The 17499-nt window shown below is 31.0% G+C and overlaps 2 protein-coding genes and 1 long non-coding RNA gene across 3 annotated transcripts; 1 reads left to right on the plus strand and 2 right to left on the minus strand.

The window, feature by feature from the left end:
- Positions 1–5181: 5181 nt before the first annotated feature.
- On the minus strand, positions 5182–12833 carry LOC146533803 (uncharacterized). The gene is made up of 5 exons (XM_085194810.1): positions 12745–12833; positions 10306–10388; positions 7891–7999; positions 7246–7384; positions 5182–5858 (listed from the first exon to the last, which is right to left on the minus strand). Exons 1-5 carry the CDS (start codon positions 12794–12796, stop codon positions 5714–5716), a joined length of 528 nt encoding a protein of 175 aa, XP_085050936.1. The 5' UTR covers positions 12797–12833; the 3' UTR covers positions 5182–5713.
- Positions 12834–13623: 790 nt separating this feature from the next.
- LOC146533804 (uncharacterized) lies at positions 13624–15199 on the minus strand. Its single transcript, XR_014878601.1, has 4 exons — positions 15056–15199; positions 14904–14967; positions 14189–14572; positions 13624–13749 (listed from the first exon to the last, which is right to left on the minus strand). It is a non-coding gene; the product is annotated as an uncharacterized LOC146533804 (long non-coding RNA).
- A 311-nt stretch (positions 15200–15510) lies between these two features.
- On the plus strand, positions 15511–17278 carry DCTN5-p25 (Dynactin 5, p25 subunit). The gene is made up of 4 exons (XM_085193953.1): positions 15511–15703; positions 15935–16122; positions 16687–16798; positions 17003–17278. The coding sequence occupies exons 1-4, from the start codon at positions 15656–15658 to the stop codon at positions 17201–17203; spliced, it is 549 nt and encodes a 182-aa protein (XP_085050079.1). The 5' UTR covers positions 15511–15655; the 3' UTR covers positions 17204–17278.
- Positions 17279–17499: the final 221 nt, after the last annotated feature.

Here is a 17499-nt window from a genome sequence, read left to right on the forward strand (position 1 = left end):
AAAATACTTGTTGCTAAGCTTCTTTTATTTCAAATTAGTTTAAATTTTACCGATTTCAATTAAGTTTAAATTAGTTTAAATTATCTAAATATCACATAAATGGGATTAACGCCTATCTATAATTTTACTAAAATATAAAACTCTACATTAGTACTTTTCGGAATGACATAAAAAATTTACAACTATATTTATATAAGCTGGTATAACTAACTAAATTTAATTTGATATTACTCTAATTTTTATTACTTACTTAGTCCTTACTTACACTTACGAGTATGACCGCAGTATTGATGACTTGACAATGTTTTATATGACAATACTGTCGACGAAGTCTACAAACATACATTATTATTTCTTAATATTGAATTTGGATCCCAATATTTCACGTTAATAGTGTTCAAATATTTCGATAAGCTAGCTAAATTAATTTCGCTGCGCATGCAATAACATCTCATTCTCTCGCGCTATGCCTATCCAACCATGCATTTGAAAATTTTCAATATAGATTAATTACGATAGCTAGGAAATTCATATGAGAACAGACATACTTTATGCGAATTTTGCGAAATATAAAATATGTTAAACTGGTTTAGTCAAAAAAGTGATTATAGATGTGATTATATATAATTCGTAAATTGATTTATAATAAATTCAATAATATTTATAAACTTAACGCTGTGGCGGCGTAGGTGTGACTATAACGCGACGGTTGTGTATTCGATTCCCACTCGAGGGAATGGATTATTATTTCTTCATATTTTCATTTCTTTGCCCTGACACCAAGGCCAAAGCCCGGCGATGAGTTCTGCCACTCAAAACGCAATATCTTAACACTGGGTTCCCTCTGCCTACTCTGCTACATGCGAGATACGATGTGACGCTGATATTTTTTTTAATTGATAATCTTGCCACAAAGATATTAAAAAGAATAAGATAAGTTTATCTGTTAACATATTTTAAGTGCCTTGTAATACTACCTTAATACTAACATTTGTTAGAATATGGAAGAAAAATAAGAAAGATATGATCAAAAATATTAAGCTGTAATGTTTTGTACTCTGCTTCCATCATTAATATATAACAATAGATTAAAAAGATCTTTTAATAAAGAACTATCATTAGACATGTTATGTTCAGGAGCAGCACGATGAAACTGTACTAATGGTATCATGAAACTTGAGAAAAATACCGAGCACTTAGATAAACTAAGTACCCACCTTCGTTAGATAAAATTTATAACACAATCTATACAAATAAATAAAAAAACCGATCAAATGCGAGTCGTACTCGCGTACTAAGGGCTCTGTACCAATTTCAGGATTACTTAAAATTGCGGACGTATGCATTCATTTTGTATGAAATAAACTATATTCGAATAAAGCCACGAACTCGGGGACTTGCACGGGCAACATACTATTGTTAATTTAAATATATTTTATCAGTGTTTTAAATAAAAGTACATAGTTAATATTCATCAATAAAAAAAAATTAAAAACAATACTAAACTAATTCAAACATAATAATAAAGAAATAATTTTTTTTACAAAACATTTTCAATAGAGTCAAGTTATTAGAAATTTAATGTAACTCTAAAGACCGGTCAGACCAAGATAAAATCAGGGCGCTAACTCGACAACGATCACGAGGCGACGACGGCCCCACTTTTACAGAGACAAAGCGACGAGCGGATATTGCATCGAGCGCCTTACCGCCCCGATCGCTTATTTACAAGACTTAGTGGGAAAGTATTTCATTCGCTTTTATGAAACATTTCCTTTTAGTTTTCAGTTTATGAGTTCTCAACAGACTGGAACCGAAGAGGAAACACTAGTTTCGCAGGAGGGAACCTGTGAAACTAGTTTTAAAACATGCCCTTTCTATTAAGAATCCATTCCCCACTTTCCGCCGAATTCTAGCGTTTTGTGTTGAGTGAGAAAGTCAATGCCCCACTTAGCGTCGAAATCAGAGCGAAGTAATTAAAATAATAAATATTTCATTTCCTCGAGTGGGAATTGAATCCACAACCTGTAATGTTTACCGTCATCCGTCTCTGCATCTGTAGCGACTGACACTGTATTTTATTTAAAACATCCACACGTTAGATTTCATTAAGATCTAAATATCACAAAAGCCCTCCAGTTTAATTTAATTTACCGCTCATAAAGGCAAATTGGAGCAGTTTTCACACAATTTTATGTAGCTAATTAGTGTGCGTAGCTGAGGAGCATTCATTATCGTTATTAAGTAAAATACTGATATACAATATGTGGTTCTAAGTTTAAATCTGGGTTTCCCTACTGTAAAAAATTTCGGCTTAAATGGTACTTAATATAAATTCGTTTTTAAAAGTAAGTCCAATACGTGTACATTTTTAATTATTACTTCACATTTAGAAAAGAAAAATACTTTAATATTAGCAATTATTACTACAATTAGTTTTAAGTGAAACTAAAAAAAAATTAGGAATCACAAACTACCGAAAAATGTAAGACTATAATGAGAGATTTATCCAGTTTAAGAGTTTTGTTTAAAATATGTAAAAATGGCGAAATGCAAATATTCTACTGTGTATAATTAGTTTTCGAACGTAGCGAAAACGTAGCGTAATTGCAAAATGTAATAGTCAAATTCATCTTAAAACACATAAAAAAAGGTAATACGGAAACCTACCGAACCTGTAACTAAGTCCTAGTGTACGCTTTGATTATGTCCGGTACATCAAAGCAGTAAGTGGGTAGAACAAGATGAACGCATCCTTTTGCGTAAATTCTTACGTAAATTAGCGAGAAAGTTAAATTATTAAATTAAGATTAAGCATTACTTTTAAGGCTCACGTTTAATGAAATTAACAATCCGTCATGTAAATATAACGAAACAAAGGATTATTCGTTAATGAAAGTCTAAGAATAAGAATATATTACCATAGAAAATCATATGAAAAGAGAAATTACGTCATCATTATTATAAATTTACCTGTTTCTGCAGCAGAATTTTTATTATTTTAAAATTTATCCATTCCTTTTCTTTAGAAAATGTAAATTATTTTATGTATGCAGGGTATATATTTTAAAATCTTCTTTTATATAGTATGCTTATTATACTTAATTTCCAAGTATATATTTTTGATATATTTTTAATATTCACGCCCCGCTCTTGTTGAACAAACGCGGCGTTTAGTTTCACCACTCAACACGTAACGTCTAAAAATTTTAACAAAAAGCGAATAAAATACTGCCCTGACATTAAAATTTCACTCGGTCTAACCCGCTATATGCATGAAACTTAAAAATACTGAGATCTCTCTGCCATTTCTATCAAGAATAGGAAATGTTTTCAAAAAAAGCGAGGACGATACTCTTATATCAAACGTATACATAAGCCGTTTAAATTATTTCCTAACTTAAATAAATGACGCAAAAGTAAGTTCGTTTTAATTAAGTGCCCTGTCCACAGCCAACTTCATCTCCGAGTGACTAAGGTCGCAGAAACTTTTCCTTCGCAATTTGGCACCAAACTTTCTAAAAACTTTTCTATGTAAAGTTAAATAGTAGCCAATTTTGAAACGTATATAGTGTGGGTATAGTACGCTTGGAAATCTCTACATATCAAATACAAATATAAAGTTAGTGTACCTATATAGACATCACAGTAATTTAGATTAATCTTGTAAAACATTAGCATCATTAATTTTATAATGGAAAATCTTATTTACTCATAAGCATTATGCATTATTAAACAGTCTAGATTGCTACTTTCACGTGCTAAACACTGTAATTCTCATTCAAGTAATATATACTACACATTTGAAATAATATATGACAAATAACTTAATTAACCATACCGTATAAACCCTGAGCCCGTCTTAACCCACAAGGAAAGATAATGTCAGGATCTTAACCCCGGGAGGGTTCAGTACAATCTACCGGCTACTTACATAGTAATATTATTTCCTGTACTACCAGTAGTTGCTGAAAACGCTATCATTTGATTTCCCTAGAGACTCGATGAAAAACGTTGATTTTATGATACAAATATTCTACGGCTCTCTTATTTATTATCTGTAAAAGTTTTCCTGAAATAACAGGCTGTCTGTGTATTGTTTTATTCCCTTGTTAGACCATAAATGTATCAAAGTTTGTCTATTTGTTTCTATTAGAGTTTACAACACAATGTCTAAAATAAATTTTACTAAATAAATTGACTTTGAAAATAATGTAGAAAGTGGGTCAAGGTTTCATTTTATTGTTATAATTTCCTTACTATAAATAGATTTCTAGTGACTTGAAAATGCAACTTTACCAACATATAAATTATTAAATAACAATTAATGCAAGTACTGCTGAAATTCTTACATACCCATATTCCCCCAAATTTTGAAATATTACGTGTTGAGTGACGAACCCACAATCCTCGTGTTTACGTAATCCGACGGTATGCAGTTCGGCCACCACAGCTATAAAAATTGAAACGAAAATAAAATTGCCAACTAAGATATCATAGGCGTTCATCATGTCTTAATTTTTTTTATTTGCTTTGTTCGGTCTTTGTATTATAGCTTTTAGACGTGCCAGTGGAGCAGAGCTTACTTCGCCAATATCACGAAGTATGAAGAAGTCACGGTGAAGATTGGTTAGTGAAAAATAAATAAAACTTAGGAGACTAAATTATTTGCTTTGCTTGATATGCATATCATGTTAAAAATATGACATATGATAGAGACAACACACGATAACACTTTATTGCACTTCAACGTTCTGATCTTATGCAGCTACTAAAGGTAACTCAAACTTTTAGTAGTGATATAAGAATGGAATTTGGCGTCGATAAATGTGCTAGCATGCATGTAGTGCGGGGGAGTGTGATCAGATCTGATAATATTTGCATTTCAGATTCTGTTTCCTTCAGAACTCTTGGTGAAGGTGAGACTTATAAATATCTTGGAATGTCTCAAGCATTGGGTATTGATGAGCGGAGCATAAAGCAATTGGTGAAGGAGCGTTTCTTTAGCCGCCTGAAAAAAGTGCTTGGCAGCCTTTTATCTGGTGGCAACAAGGTGCGTGCTTTCAACGGTTGGGTTATGCCGCTTTTAGCTTTTGGCAAAAATATGACATATGATAGAGATCCTTTAATTATTTACATCAGGTTGATTCGATGGTTTAATAAAGAAATAAGACATTCATGTTCAATTAGTATCATTTTAGTATTCATTACATAAGAAATAAAATTAATAAGTAACTCAGCACTTCTACTAAAACTTAATAGTTATTATTATTTCGTAGACAATTTATTAATTATTTGACAAAAGTTATGAAAAGGAAATATGACTACTGAAACAAAATGAAACTATTTTTTTAAAGCTAAATATTGTGATAGTACATGCAGACTGATGAAACGTAACATGAAACGTATAAAGCAATAGAATCATTTGCGCGCAGTATTGAACGAAAATAAGTAACGCGTACGGTATTCAAGTTAAGCTTTCTGAATTTTTGTACTTTTTTCACTCGGGATGACAGTAATATACTAAATAATATACTCGGGATATAGTAAACTTTTACATTCTGCAGCCATCATCACGGCGGTCACGACTCGCCGAGCGTACTATATTACGCATGCAACAAACATATTATAATAAAAGACAGAATGGACATTACATGTTAAAATCCACCAGTCTGAACACCACCAATATATTAATTATTTAGTTATGTACGGCCTAGCAGTAGTCGCGGGCCAGCTTGGCCACGTGGTGCGCGGCGACGGCAGCGCGGCGCGCCAGCGTGGACACGTCGTCGCCGCGCGCCGCGCGCACGGTGAACGCCTGCAGCCTGTTGGACCCGGGGAGCATACGACCGACCACTCTGTGATAATATATTTTAACTTTTTTATTATTTATTTTTTTTTAGTTTTACACTATATCTCGTACATAGCAGAATAGGCAGAGGGAACCTAGAACCTAGTGTTAAAATATTCTGTTCTTAAAACACTCCCTATTTCCCAGCCCCCCTTGCGGTAAGCTTAACTATTAGTGCAGCCGTCGTAGCACAGGGGCACAAATGTGCGAAGATAACGAGACGGTTGTGTGGTCGATTTCCACTCGGAGAAATTAATGGATTTTATTTATTTATAGTTTCTTTTTTTTGCTTTACCACCAAGGCAAAAGCTCGGCATTGAGTTCCGTCATTCATCAAGCAATGCCTCGAAAAAATCGGCGGAAGACCATTGGGAATGGAGTCTCTTAACACTAGGTTGCCTCTGAATACCCTGCTATATGCGGGACCAGCATCGCTACAAGTTGAGCGAAGTGCGACGAAATGACCATCGATCATCGAGGATCAGGCCCAAACATTTCATTATAACCCGTAGCCCCACGAGGAAGTCCATTACGTGGGCCATGGAACAGCCCACAGCACCTCAGTCTTGGAACTTGAAATTTTGAGGCCCAGCGCTTCAATACAGTTAACAACGCGGTAAATGCCGACTTCAGCCAAACTTACCGCAATACCACCATATCTATAGCTACCTACTCAATTATTATATACTAATAACAAAAAAAAACATAACAACAAACAAACATAAAATTTACTCAGTAGTAAAGTATCTTAGAATATCAAAATAATATCACTCGATTGCTAAATATATAAACTAAATAATTAAATAAATTACTGAAACGCTATTGTGTCGCGAGGGCACTTCAGGGTAGTAAGTGAAAGTGGAAAAAAAACCTACCTACTACAATCTACTAATAATCATTATCAACTCACTTAATGCCACAGAATATTTACTAATTAGAGAAACTAAATATGAATCACAATAATAATATCTACGAGTCTACTTCTATGAAATAACTATCAAAGAGACTCTGTCATAATTGCTTCGTTGGCTGCAATGTACTAATAACTTATGTTGTTAAAGTCTAGAATAATATTTTATAATTGAGAATTGTTTTCAAAAAATTATCTATGATAGTTGTAAGTTTGATTTGATGCTGTTTAAGTTTTACTTTTAATACGAGCATAGAAATAATATGTATTTAAATACACTTTAAAGTGTATTTTAATACAAGAATCTTACGCCAAGACTGGCCTCATATAATTTACATAAATTAAACACCGGAGTACTAATAACGTAATTAAGATATATATTATAATATGGAACTTTTATGTAAAACAATCTTAAATTTATTTAATAGCTTACTTTAGACTCTTAATACCTCACTTAATATTATAATAATCATTATTAATTTACCTAACGGTGCAAGGAACTTGTAGCTCAGGCAGCATGAAGTCGATTTCATAGTAAACAACTTGTATAGCGGGCCCGTTTTCATCTCTCACTACTAAGTTTTTAGCGCAGGAATCCCCCGGTCTTATATTTACACATTTACCTTTGATAATATACGGGAAATAAAGTTATAGGAACATTTATGTGATTGCTTGGTATAGCTTTCCCCTCTTCCACAACCGTCCCCAAAACAGTGGGAATTGAGTGAGAGCAGCTTATATATTTATAGAAAGTGGTGCGTCTATCCCAGCGAGATATCTATGCTAATTTCAACGTTAATATTGAAATGAATATTGGATGAAGAATTATATACTTAAGCTCTTTAAGCTTCATTTTAAAAATAAAATAAAAGTTAACTTAAGTTAAAGGCAAAAAGAGTACAGTGTTAAGAACACACACAGTCTGCCACAACGTAATATGTTGAAAGCCAAAGCTTACTTCGTTTGAAAAATAACGTTTGTAATAAAAAATATATATAAACACAAGGATAAAATTCACTATAAGTTTCGAGTGTACTGTCATATTATTTAATACGTAGAGATCGATTTTATTAAGAACTTAAACATCTAGGAATATTTTATAATTAATTAAAAACATAGACTTTCTTACCGACAATATCGTAAAGGACCATGACGCCAATATGTTGAATCATCTTGTGCCATTTCAATACATTTTCTATAGATCCGCAAAATACTCGAGTGCCAGTCTTATGTAGTTCCTTTGAATATATAAAATATAATAAAATCCATTAGATATCAATATAAAAGTGATATTATTATTAGGTAGTATTTCTAATACCTATTTAATTTTTTTTTTCAAAAGTTATTACGTCAAAATTCTAAAATCTTAGTAATCGTACACGAGTCTAAAATTATTTATATAAAAAAAAATTGGAAAATGAAGTAAAAAATTCTATCACTTCTTTAAAAATACTTTTGGAACGAAGCTTAGTGTTATTTTACTGTCACTTGGCATCAACATCAACACTATTATTCATTGACATCAACACATTTGACTGTCAATTCTGTTTATTAAATGAATAAACATGTAGTTAAAATATAAAATATCCATCCATACAACGTGACATTGGCGAAATGAATTGTGCTCAACTGGCACGCTCGAAACGCCATATATCAAGAATTCAATTCAATTCAACATGTAGTTCAAGCGGGCGAAGCCGCGAGGGGGGCGCTAGTATCAAAATATGACACTATGTACTTATGCGTTATATAATTTTGTATGGTCATTTTCTATGTCACTACAGTAAACAGACTTATTTAGTAGCGTCAGAGAAAGTGTTAAATTCAAATAAATCAGCTTCGCGCTGTGGCGGAACTCAACGCCAGACTTTATTTGCCTCGACACCAGAAAGGAAGAAAGAAGATATAAATTTAAATATTTAATTTCCTCGAGCGGGGATCGAACCCACAACCACTCACCTTTACAGTCACAATTTGTGCCCAGACAATATTGAAATATGTATATTATATAGTACCTTTATTTTTATTAACACAATTATTTTTCAGTAAAACCTCGACCTGCCGAAACTTAAATATTAATTAGCACTCGTAAATCATATAAATTATAATTAATCGAAAGGTGTTTCTGTTGAAGTTTTAATTAAAATATGAAATGTGGTAGGAAATACCTGTTAGGGTTCACGGAAGCAGAAGTGATGAAAGCATGGTGTAATTCAATTAACTTGTGAGAGATAATAAAATAATTTATTAGACGAGTATTTATTCTTTAACGCACCGCATATGGAAGGGAATGGTAAGAACATAGGCTAATGTCAAGACATTCCGCTCTCCGCTTCCCGTCCGATTTTGAGACATTGTGTTTGTGGGCGAAACTCAACACTGTGCTTTAACTTGCCAGAACGAGGAAGTATATAATTCACTCCCTCGTATGGGAATAGAATCCATAAACAGTGCGCTTACAGATAAAAGCTGTTCCACTGGACTACGATGGCCTCGTTTGCTATTTAAAAATATATATATAGAGCGATAATATTACGAGAAAAAATATTGATGGTAGCTTCTGCATTGTTGGAATTATATCTGGCAAAATATATATATTTTTTTTATTTACAGCACGCTAGATGCGTGGTATAACGATTTTCATATCATATATTTTGAAACAATAAATATTTTTCATATTAAAAAAATATATAAATACTTATAGAAGTATGTAAAAAAAGAATTTAAGCCTAATAAAGCTGAAACTTCGCTTAGTAATGTTTACTTGCTTTCATTGTACCTATCCTTACGTTTCAAACATAAGACGATAGCTATAATAAACATAATTAGAGCGTAGGTCCTTCTATATTAAAGCACTTATTAATGCTTAAAAGTATTAAAATAAAATATCTTAATTAGATATCTCAATGATCCGTAAGCTTACACTAACCGAGGATTACCTACATTTGTACGAAAATGTATACAATTGTTATAGCAACGAAATGTCAGTGTGTCACGTTCTTGCATTGCATAACGTGTAATTACAGTTAATGTAATGTTTGTCTGTGAGTGCTTTTACTGAGGATATTAGGTTTGGCATAGGAATATACTTGTACTGTGTTAATTGTAATAGGTTTATTAAGTGCAAGTATATAAAAATATTAAAAGTTATTTCTTTTTTTAAATTCTTATATAGCTTTATGCTGTATACTCACTCGAGAATATTTATTTAAATTTATACTTCATTTTTTTTGCTCTCTTGTCGAGGCAAAAAGCGGGGCGTTGAGTTCCGCTACTCAGCAAAGAATGTCTCTAGAATTCGGCGGGAAGTGTATGACAGAGTGTCTTAACACTAGGTTCCCTCTGCCTCTCTAATAAGACGAGAATAGAAAAAATATACAGAATTCACAATGGCACCTCAGAAAGTAGTTTCAAATGCAATGCCTATAGAAACTCGATTTGTTTAAAAATTAAACGCAGTTTAACAAGTTTGCGCCGCCATTTCCTTTATACAGCGATAGCATGAAAGAGAAAAGTTTAAGGGGACAATGATATCTACACTTACTTTTAGTTTCTCAGCGCGAATTTTAACTTCATTCTGTGCTTCGCTCTTCAATAAATCAGTTTCCACTTGTTTCTTTGGTGTCACTATATTGGAAAATATGTAATCTTTAATTATTATAAATACTAAACAAAAATATATAGTATAGCCCACATATCGTGGCCACTTTGTAGACTCAGCAAGAAAATAATGAAAAGTAAGTATCGAATTGCGATTGTGTAGCCATGTGCGCCTAAATTCAGAGTGGCCAGGACTCGTCGGCCATCGCATTTAGGCTGCTCCTGAAAAAATAGTATTACAGTACCCATTATTCAAGTATTTGCATTTGGCTGGTATTCCTTGCAGGTAGTTGAATATACTGGAACAAAAGATATGTTACGTTCCCACACAACCCATAAATCCGTGAGTAGGTCTTCGCACAATATAACTCACATACTTATTACTTGAAATTCAAAAATTTTAACAATAAGTTATTTAAACCATTTACTCTTCTTTCATGCATTGTTTTTATTAATGTTAGAAATAATTGTTAAATCTGAATTGCTCTTGTTTTAGTATATATAGCAGGATATTTTTTTGTTGGATTTTTCGCCGTCACTGCATTTAATTGCTAAGTTTACCTTAACTCTTTGGAAATAAATATATTTTTAAATATAATTACTGGCCTTGAACTCACTTTTCACAATTATTCAATAGCATCAAATTAAAATATTATATAAAAATTGAGAGTAAAATATAGAAGTAAATTCACAAATAACCTGACATAAAGAAAAATGTAAGTGTACGTTGCCCCATATTTTATAGTACGAGTAAACGAAGAACCCTTGTTTTAATTAACCATCCTGTCTACGACCAAATATAAGGGTTGAAAAGTGGTGCGTTCTTAAAATACATATTCTGCATATAGTATACAAAATAAGTTAAATTTTGTTAATATTGTTAATATCAATTTTAAAACGCTTATATACGGATACAAATGTTTTTTTTTTTAATAAAAGTTTAATGAAAAATATAGCGACATATAGTATAGAAATAAATAACAAACGAATTTATGCCTGTTATTAAAGATAAATTAATTGATAATAGGTATACATGAGCACTTAGTGGTTCCAGATCTGGGAAATCACCATTCTTGAACCCTCAATCCATGTCACTTGATTAATTATGGCATCGTAAAAAATGATAAATAGCTTAATCTCCCAAATCTTTAATATGGTAATAGTATAGATAAATACATGTGTATATGAATGCTGAGATATTATCGGACTCCTTAAACGAAACTAACGAACTAACAGATATCCAAAGTAAAAAACTATTCGTTACCGTAACTGAAACCGATAAAATATACATGCACGTATGTTTATACAAATTATATGAACTTAGTCTAAATGAGATTGGTGATGATGGACTTATGTTAATAACAGATTCTTTAAAAAAATAAATTCCACTAACAAAATGTCCATAACCGAAATTTTCGAAACTAACGGATAGTTCGAAATACCTACATGGATTATATTAAGGACAATCCTTATTCTTATAACCATATCCGTATCCAGATCCGAAATGTTACATCCGCAACATCCATGCTCGTAAGCTGGGAAAAGGGGGAAATATAAATTATATACACAAATATATATGTAGGTATTTTATTAAAATTGTTTCAATAAATATAACATTTATTTATTGAAACAATTTTAATAAAATCCGACATTCTCGTTCAAGCCAAAACATATCAGCGAAAGTCATATTTGTAAATGTTATACGATACAATCCAAAATTCTGAACGTTACCCTATTATAAGTTTTGAGTACCCTCATTTTAATTAACCATCCGTCCACTTGGTTGGAGTTAAGGAACTTTGTCTTTGCTACTGTATAAAAGGTTAACCTTTTTTAAATTTACCCCTTTGTTACCCTCTTAGATTCTATTGTTAGGTTGGACTGAGGTAATGTATTGGAATAGTGGAAATTTACTTTTATTTCTTGTGTGTGAATTTACTTGTTATTTTATTTAATAAAAAATAAGATTTACAGGTATTGAAATTAATAGTTGTTTTTTTATTTATTTTCACTATTCTCTGTAAAATTTGTAACAAATATGTGAAAATATTGGGTTTAAGTAGGTGGTAAATTATTCGTATATATTATGTAGGTGTGAATATATATAAAGTTTTAATAATAGCTTAACTAACAGTAATAACTACTACCTTAATAAAAATTATAGAACTAATTACTACATTCCCTTTACTTTCCTAATGCGTAAGTGTATGTATATATGTTTATGTTTATAAAAACATAAAAAAATATTTTAATTTAGGTACTAGTGTCGGTATGAGGCCGTCGTGGTCCAAGAGTGCCTGAACATTAGGTTCCCAGGTGCCTTCCCTGTTGTGTGCAGGATACAGCGTGACGCTAAACAAAAGAAATAGGTATAAATTCTTACCTTTAGGCACTTTAGAAACTGCTTCCAGATTTTCAGTTTTACGTTTTTGCATGGGTTTTGGAAAATCATTGAATGGCTCTGCTGGTGGTTGAACTAGAAATTGGTTGAAAATCAATGAAAATTAGATAATATTATCTGCTAATTATAAATTGTAAAAATATTACTTTTGATTTACTATGTAAATACTATGGATTACTTATATTTACTTCTGAAATGCTAAGACATATTTTTTTGTCTATATTATTATAACTTCCCCTAAATATCACTGTGTACATTCATTTTGCACAATACATACAAACAAGCTGCGGTTTTCTCATTAAACTAGGACAAATATCAATAAATCTGTCGCATTTCGAAATAGAACATGCAACTGATTGTTTACTTATGATTTGTTACTTGACTAAGCTCCAAAATATCAGAAGCTTAATATAACATGCATATTTTAAATAAAATTTAGTACTACTATACTAATAGTACTAATAGCTCAGGGGCACAAGGGTGTCACTGTAACGCGATGGTTGTGGATTCGATCTCCATTCGAGAGAATTAATTATGATTTATTTATTTTTTATTCTCTTCGTTCAGGTGTCAAGGTAAACGCGCGGCGTTGATTTCCGCCACTCAACACGCAATATGATCAAAATGGGGAACGGAATGTCTTAACTTAACACTAGGTTCCCTCTGCTTACCTTTCTGCGTGTGGGATACAGTGTGAAACTGTAGATTACATAGTACTTAGTAAGTATTTATAAGTTATACGAGTCGACTCGAGATCATAACCAGCTCTTAGCGATTTTATAATAATTTGATTCGAAAATAATATAAGTATAGAATTTAGCTATGCTGTCTGAGTTAAAGCTAACAAAGTTCAATACAAACCGTTGCACGCGTTGGAACTCTGCGTATAGTGTTTACTATTTGTTCTATCGGCGCCAATGAAATTGTGATTTTGATATTCACCGAACGCATTGACCGGGGCTGAGTTTGTTTGCATGTTAGTTTGTCCTGGTCATTATCGAATAACTTTTAGGTAAATATAATAATTACACACTTAACAAAGAAAAATACTTATTAAGGAAATGTATCAAAATTTTTATATAGCGGGATTTGAACTCACGCTAATAACATTATATTATTATAGTATTAACAGGAACAGAGTTTTTCCTTTTTAATAAATACTATTCAAATACCTATTTGATTAGTAATTATTTATAGATAAAGTAAGGATAATTAAAGAAGTAAAATCTATTCAAATTGCCGAATTCTTAACTTTTTCTTAAATGTAATACGTAATGCAATGAAGGATTTCATATTTTATTAAAAAATAATATTTTTTAATAAAAAATCCATACTTCAAATTTTATCTGACTGATATTTATAAATCGATATGAAAACCTAAAAATTAAGTATAAGATTTTCAAACAATTGGTACTTTTAAGCTCACCTTTTATGTATACAGCATTATTATCAGGATATGATAAAAAGCGATGATCAACTGCAGGAACTACGTTATTGTGAGGTGGTTGCATAACGTGATATTCCGGGTAATCTTGTATGTTTATCTTTTAGGTGCGATGAATTTATATGAAAAATACATTTAAAAAAAATAGAATTTGAAATTTTTTATATATTGTGGTGTCTTCCAAATTAAGATTATAAAATTTATGTCTAAGTACCTACCTATCATTGTAAAAAACGTGTAGTTGACCGAAAGCAACTTACATTTGATGAATACGTTTGCATTGGAGGCATCATTGCACTTGCGTTATAATTATACATCTCTGGATTGTGCATTGGATTATAATTATTATAATATACATGTTCTGGCCTATAAAAATATTAAATTGCGGTTATCATAATGAATTTGTTACATTTTGATTCCAATAAAATAACAATGAAAATTAGTACACGCGATGGGTTTGATTACCACTCGGGATATTAATTTTATCTTCCCGCTCTCGTAACAAGAACGGGTCTCTCGAGAATCGGGAGTGTTTTCACACCAGGATTCCAAGCTCAAGTAAGGCAAAAAATATATACTAATGAGGCAAAAGTTAAAGCTACAATATAGTTAATTCAAAATAATAAGTTATTAAGTCAACTTTTCAAGCTTAAACATGCGCACAGGATAGGCTCATCGCAATCTTCGGGCTACTTACATAGTAATGTTGTTTCCAACACTAGTTGTAGAAAATGGTATCCCTTGATTTCCCTCAGGATACTCTGAAAAATGTTTATTGTCAATAAATGTTTTGTAGATCTCTTTGGTTTTTTTACTGGACTTATTAGTTTCTTATAAATATACATTTACCCGTTCCAATTCTTCGTTCTCTCGATACGTATCGGTCCATTTTAATATTTCAATTTTAATTTCAAATAGATATAAACTTTATATTATAGTTATAGTTTATGTTATAATGTAATTTCTTCGTATTAAAGAAAACTTAGAAACCAATCGCAGTTGGTAGAAATCGAAAATGCCGCCAAAAACGGTCAATGCTGCCAACGTAGATTAATCAGTAAAATTGAATTAGGCTTAATGCAATTTTACACATAGGTAAAGTTCAAATATTTATTAACTTTTTAATTATAAGAATAATTACTTTTATTATTATTAGCAACGGAGAATAAGATTATATAAAATATTTTGTTTTAAATACAGATTAACAATCAGTTCTTCATTTATGGCGTTTCGACAGATTAACAATATAGCTTAGGAAAATTGACATCAGCTTTTGACATTTAAGATACCAATCTAGCAATCTACATCTGACTATAGTACTGTTAGTGTTAGTCATAATACCGTATTTAATATTAATTTTACAAAAAATACGTAAACGTTTTATATGTACATGTACATATTTCACTAAATCAAATTATATACGAAGTAGGCTTATATCCCAGGAACAAAATGGAACTGCAAGACACTTATTATAACAAATCAGAATATGTTGAAACAGTATGTAAATTGTTTTAATAAATGTAATTAAATAAATTATACATACAAGATATAATATATATATATATATATATATATATATATATATATATATATATATATATCTTGTGCATATAATATTTATAAGAAATTATACAAATTTCAGAAACTTAGACAACTACATTCACTATATTTTCAAAAACAAACAAAAACAAAACAAAAATAACATCTCAAAAAAATTATATATTACAGGCTTCAGGAAATAAAGTCAGCAGACAAACAGTGCTATGTGGCTCTCAAAATATAGTATTGCATGGTAAAGTTATAGTGCAAAGTGATGCCATCATCAGAGGTGATTTGGCAAATGTTAAGACTGGTAGATTCTGTATTATAAGTAAACGCTCAGTTATACGGCCACCATTCAAAAAATTTAGCAAAGGGTAAGGAGCGAATCTCAGTCAAACATTTAAGTTATTATTACTTCACCTCTTTATGAAGAAATTACCCAATAATCCATAGTTAAATGTGGAGAGCAGATCTGAGATGGTTGACACCAGTGTAAATGAGCCTTTTAAATAGGTCCATTGAACATACACTTGCATACCAAATCCCAGTCACTGCTCTGAACTCCCCTCTCTGCTGTCTCACAGTGAAGCAAGGGTATTACTTTTCTTAATATATAAAAAAAAATCTTTACTCATTTGATAATATTGTTAATTAATTAATGATTTCCTAATATTTCTTAAATATCTATATATCTAAATCTATATATTTAATATTGGGTTGTTTACAACCCTTACTCCAGTTAATTTGATTTCTACTGTATTTAAAACTATGATATATATTTGGTGTACGAAAAATATTTATTATCTGGTATGGTATAGCACTCTAATAAAACATGTTAAAAAGATTTAATGTATTTGTACTTATATTAAGATTTAAATAAATGTTCCTGAGTTATATATTCAATGCCAATATTTTTAATTTATATTCACTTTTTCTAGTGTTGCATTTTTTCCCCTACAAATGGGTGATCATGTGTTTGTGGGGGAAAATACAGTAGTAAATGCTGCAGTTGTTGGTTCATATGTTTACATTGGCAAAAATGTTGTAATTGTAAGTATAAACAATATTGACATTTTCTAAATGATTATTCTATATTGTTTAGGTGAATCAGATTTATTATTTAATTTAACAGAATTTTTTAATGCTTATCAAAACAGATAATTGTCTTATCTTCATTTGTCATCTAGCAGGGCATATCTATACAGTCACACAAATCACATAATGCAATTCATTTATATTTTATGTATATTTCAGGGCAGAAGATGTGTATTAAAAGATTGCTGTATGATTGAGGACAATTCAGTATTACCAGCGGAGACTGTAGTTCCGTCATTTGCAAGATACTCCGGGAATCCGGCAAAGCTGATAACAACTTTACCTGAAGCTACTCCAGACTTAATGACAGAATTTACTAAGAGCTACTACCAGCATTTCTTACCTACAACTGTTAATTAGTTTTGTATATTTAATTTTGTCTTTTTGCTATACATAAATATTATTTAGTTTAAGAATACAAATTTAGAAATTTTATTTGTTGTTAATTTGCAAAGGAATATAGTTTGTATATAATATGGATACTGATCTTAACTTTATAATCAATCAATATGAGTGACTAAAAATTCAATATTTTTCCACTATATATTTATTTAATGTATATTAAGGGCTGATTTAAATTTACTAAAAATCTCATAGATATAAAGTTGCTGCTTGTAATTACATTAGCATATACTGTATTATGAATTATTAAAGTT

The sequence above is a fragment of the Heliconius melpomene genome, chromosome 12 (genome assembly GCF_056956725.1).
Source record: "Heliconius melpomene rosina isolate 202511_hmr_F chromosome 12, ASM5695672v1, whole genome shotgun sequence".
Taxonomy (NCBI): Eukaryota; Metazoa; Arthropoda; class Insecta; order Lepidoptera; family Nymphalidae; genus Heliconius; species Heliconius melpomene.

Coding starts and splice junctions, on each gene's coding strand:
- DCTN5-p25 (XM_085193953.1), top strand. CDS start 15,656: ATGGAACTGCAAGACACTTATTATAACAAATCAGAATATGTTGAAACA. Junction 16,123..16,686: donor TTCAAAAAATTTAGCAAAGG/GTAAGGAGCGAA, acceptor CACTTTTTCTAG/TGTTGCATTTTTTCCCCTAC. Junction 16,799..17,002: donor TTGGCAAAAATGTTGTAATT/GTAAGTATAAAC, acceptor TGTATATTTCAG/GGCAGAAGATGTGTATTAAA.
- LOC146533803 (XM_085194810.1), bottom strand. CDS start 12,796: ATGCAAAAACGTAAAACTGAAAATCTGGAAGCAGTTTCTAAAGTGCCT. Junction 7,385..7,890: donor GGTCCTTTACGATATTGTCG/GTAAGAAAGTCT, acceptor ATATTATCAAAG/GTAAATGTGTAAATATAAGA. Junction 5,859..7,245: donor CAAGTTCCTTGCACCGTTAG/GTAAATTAATAA, acceptor ATATTATCACAG/AGTGGTCGGTCGTATGCTCC.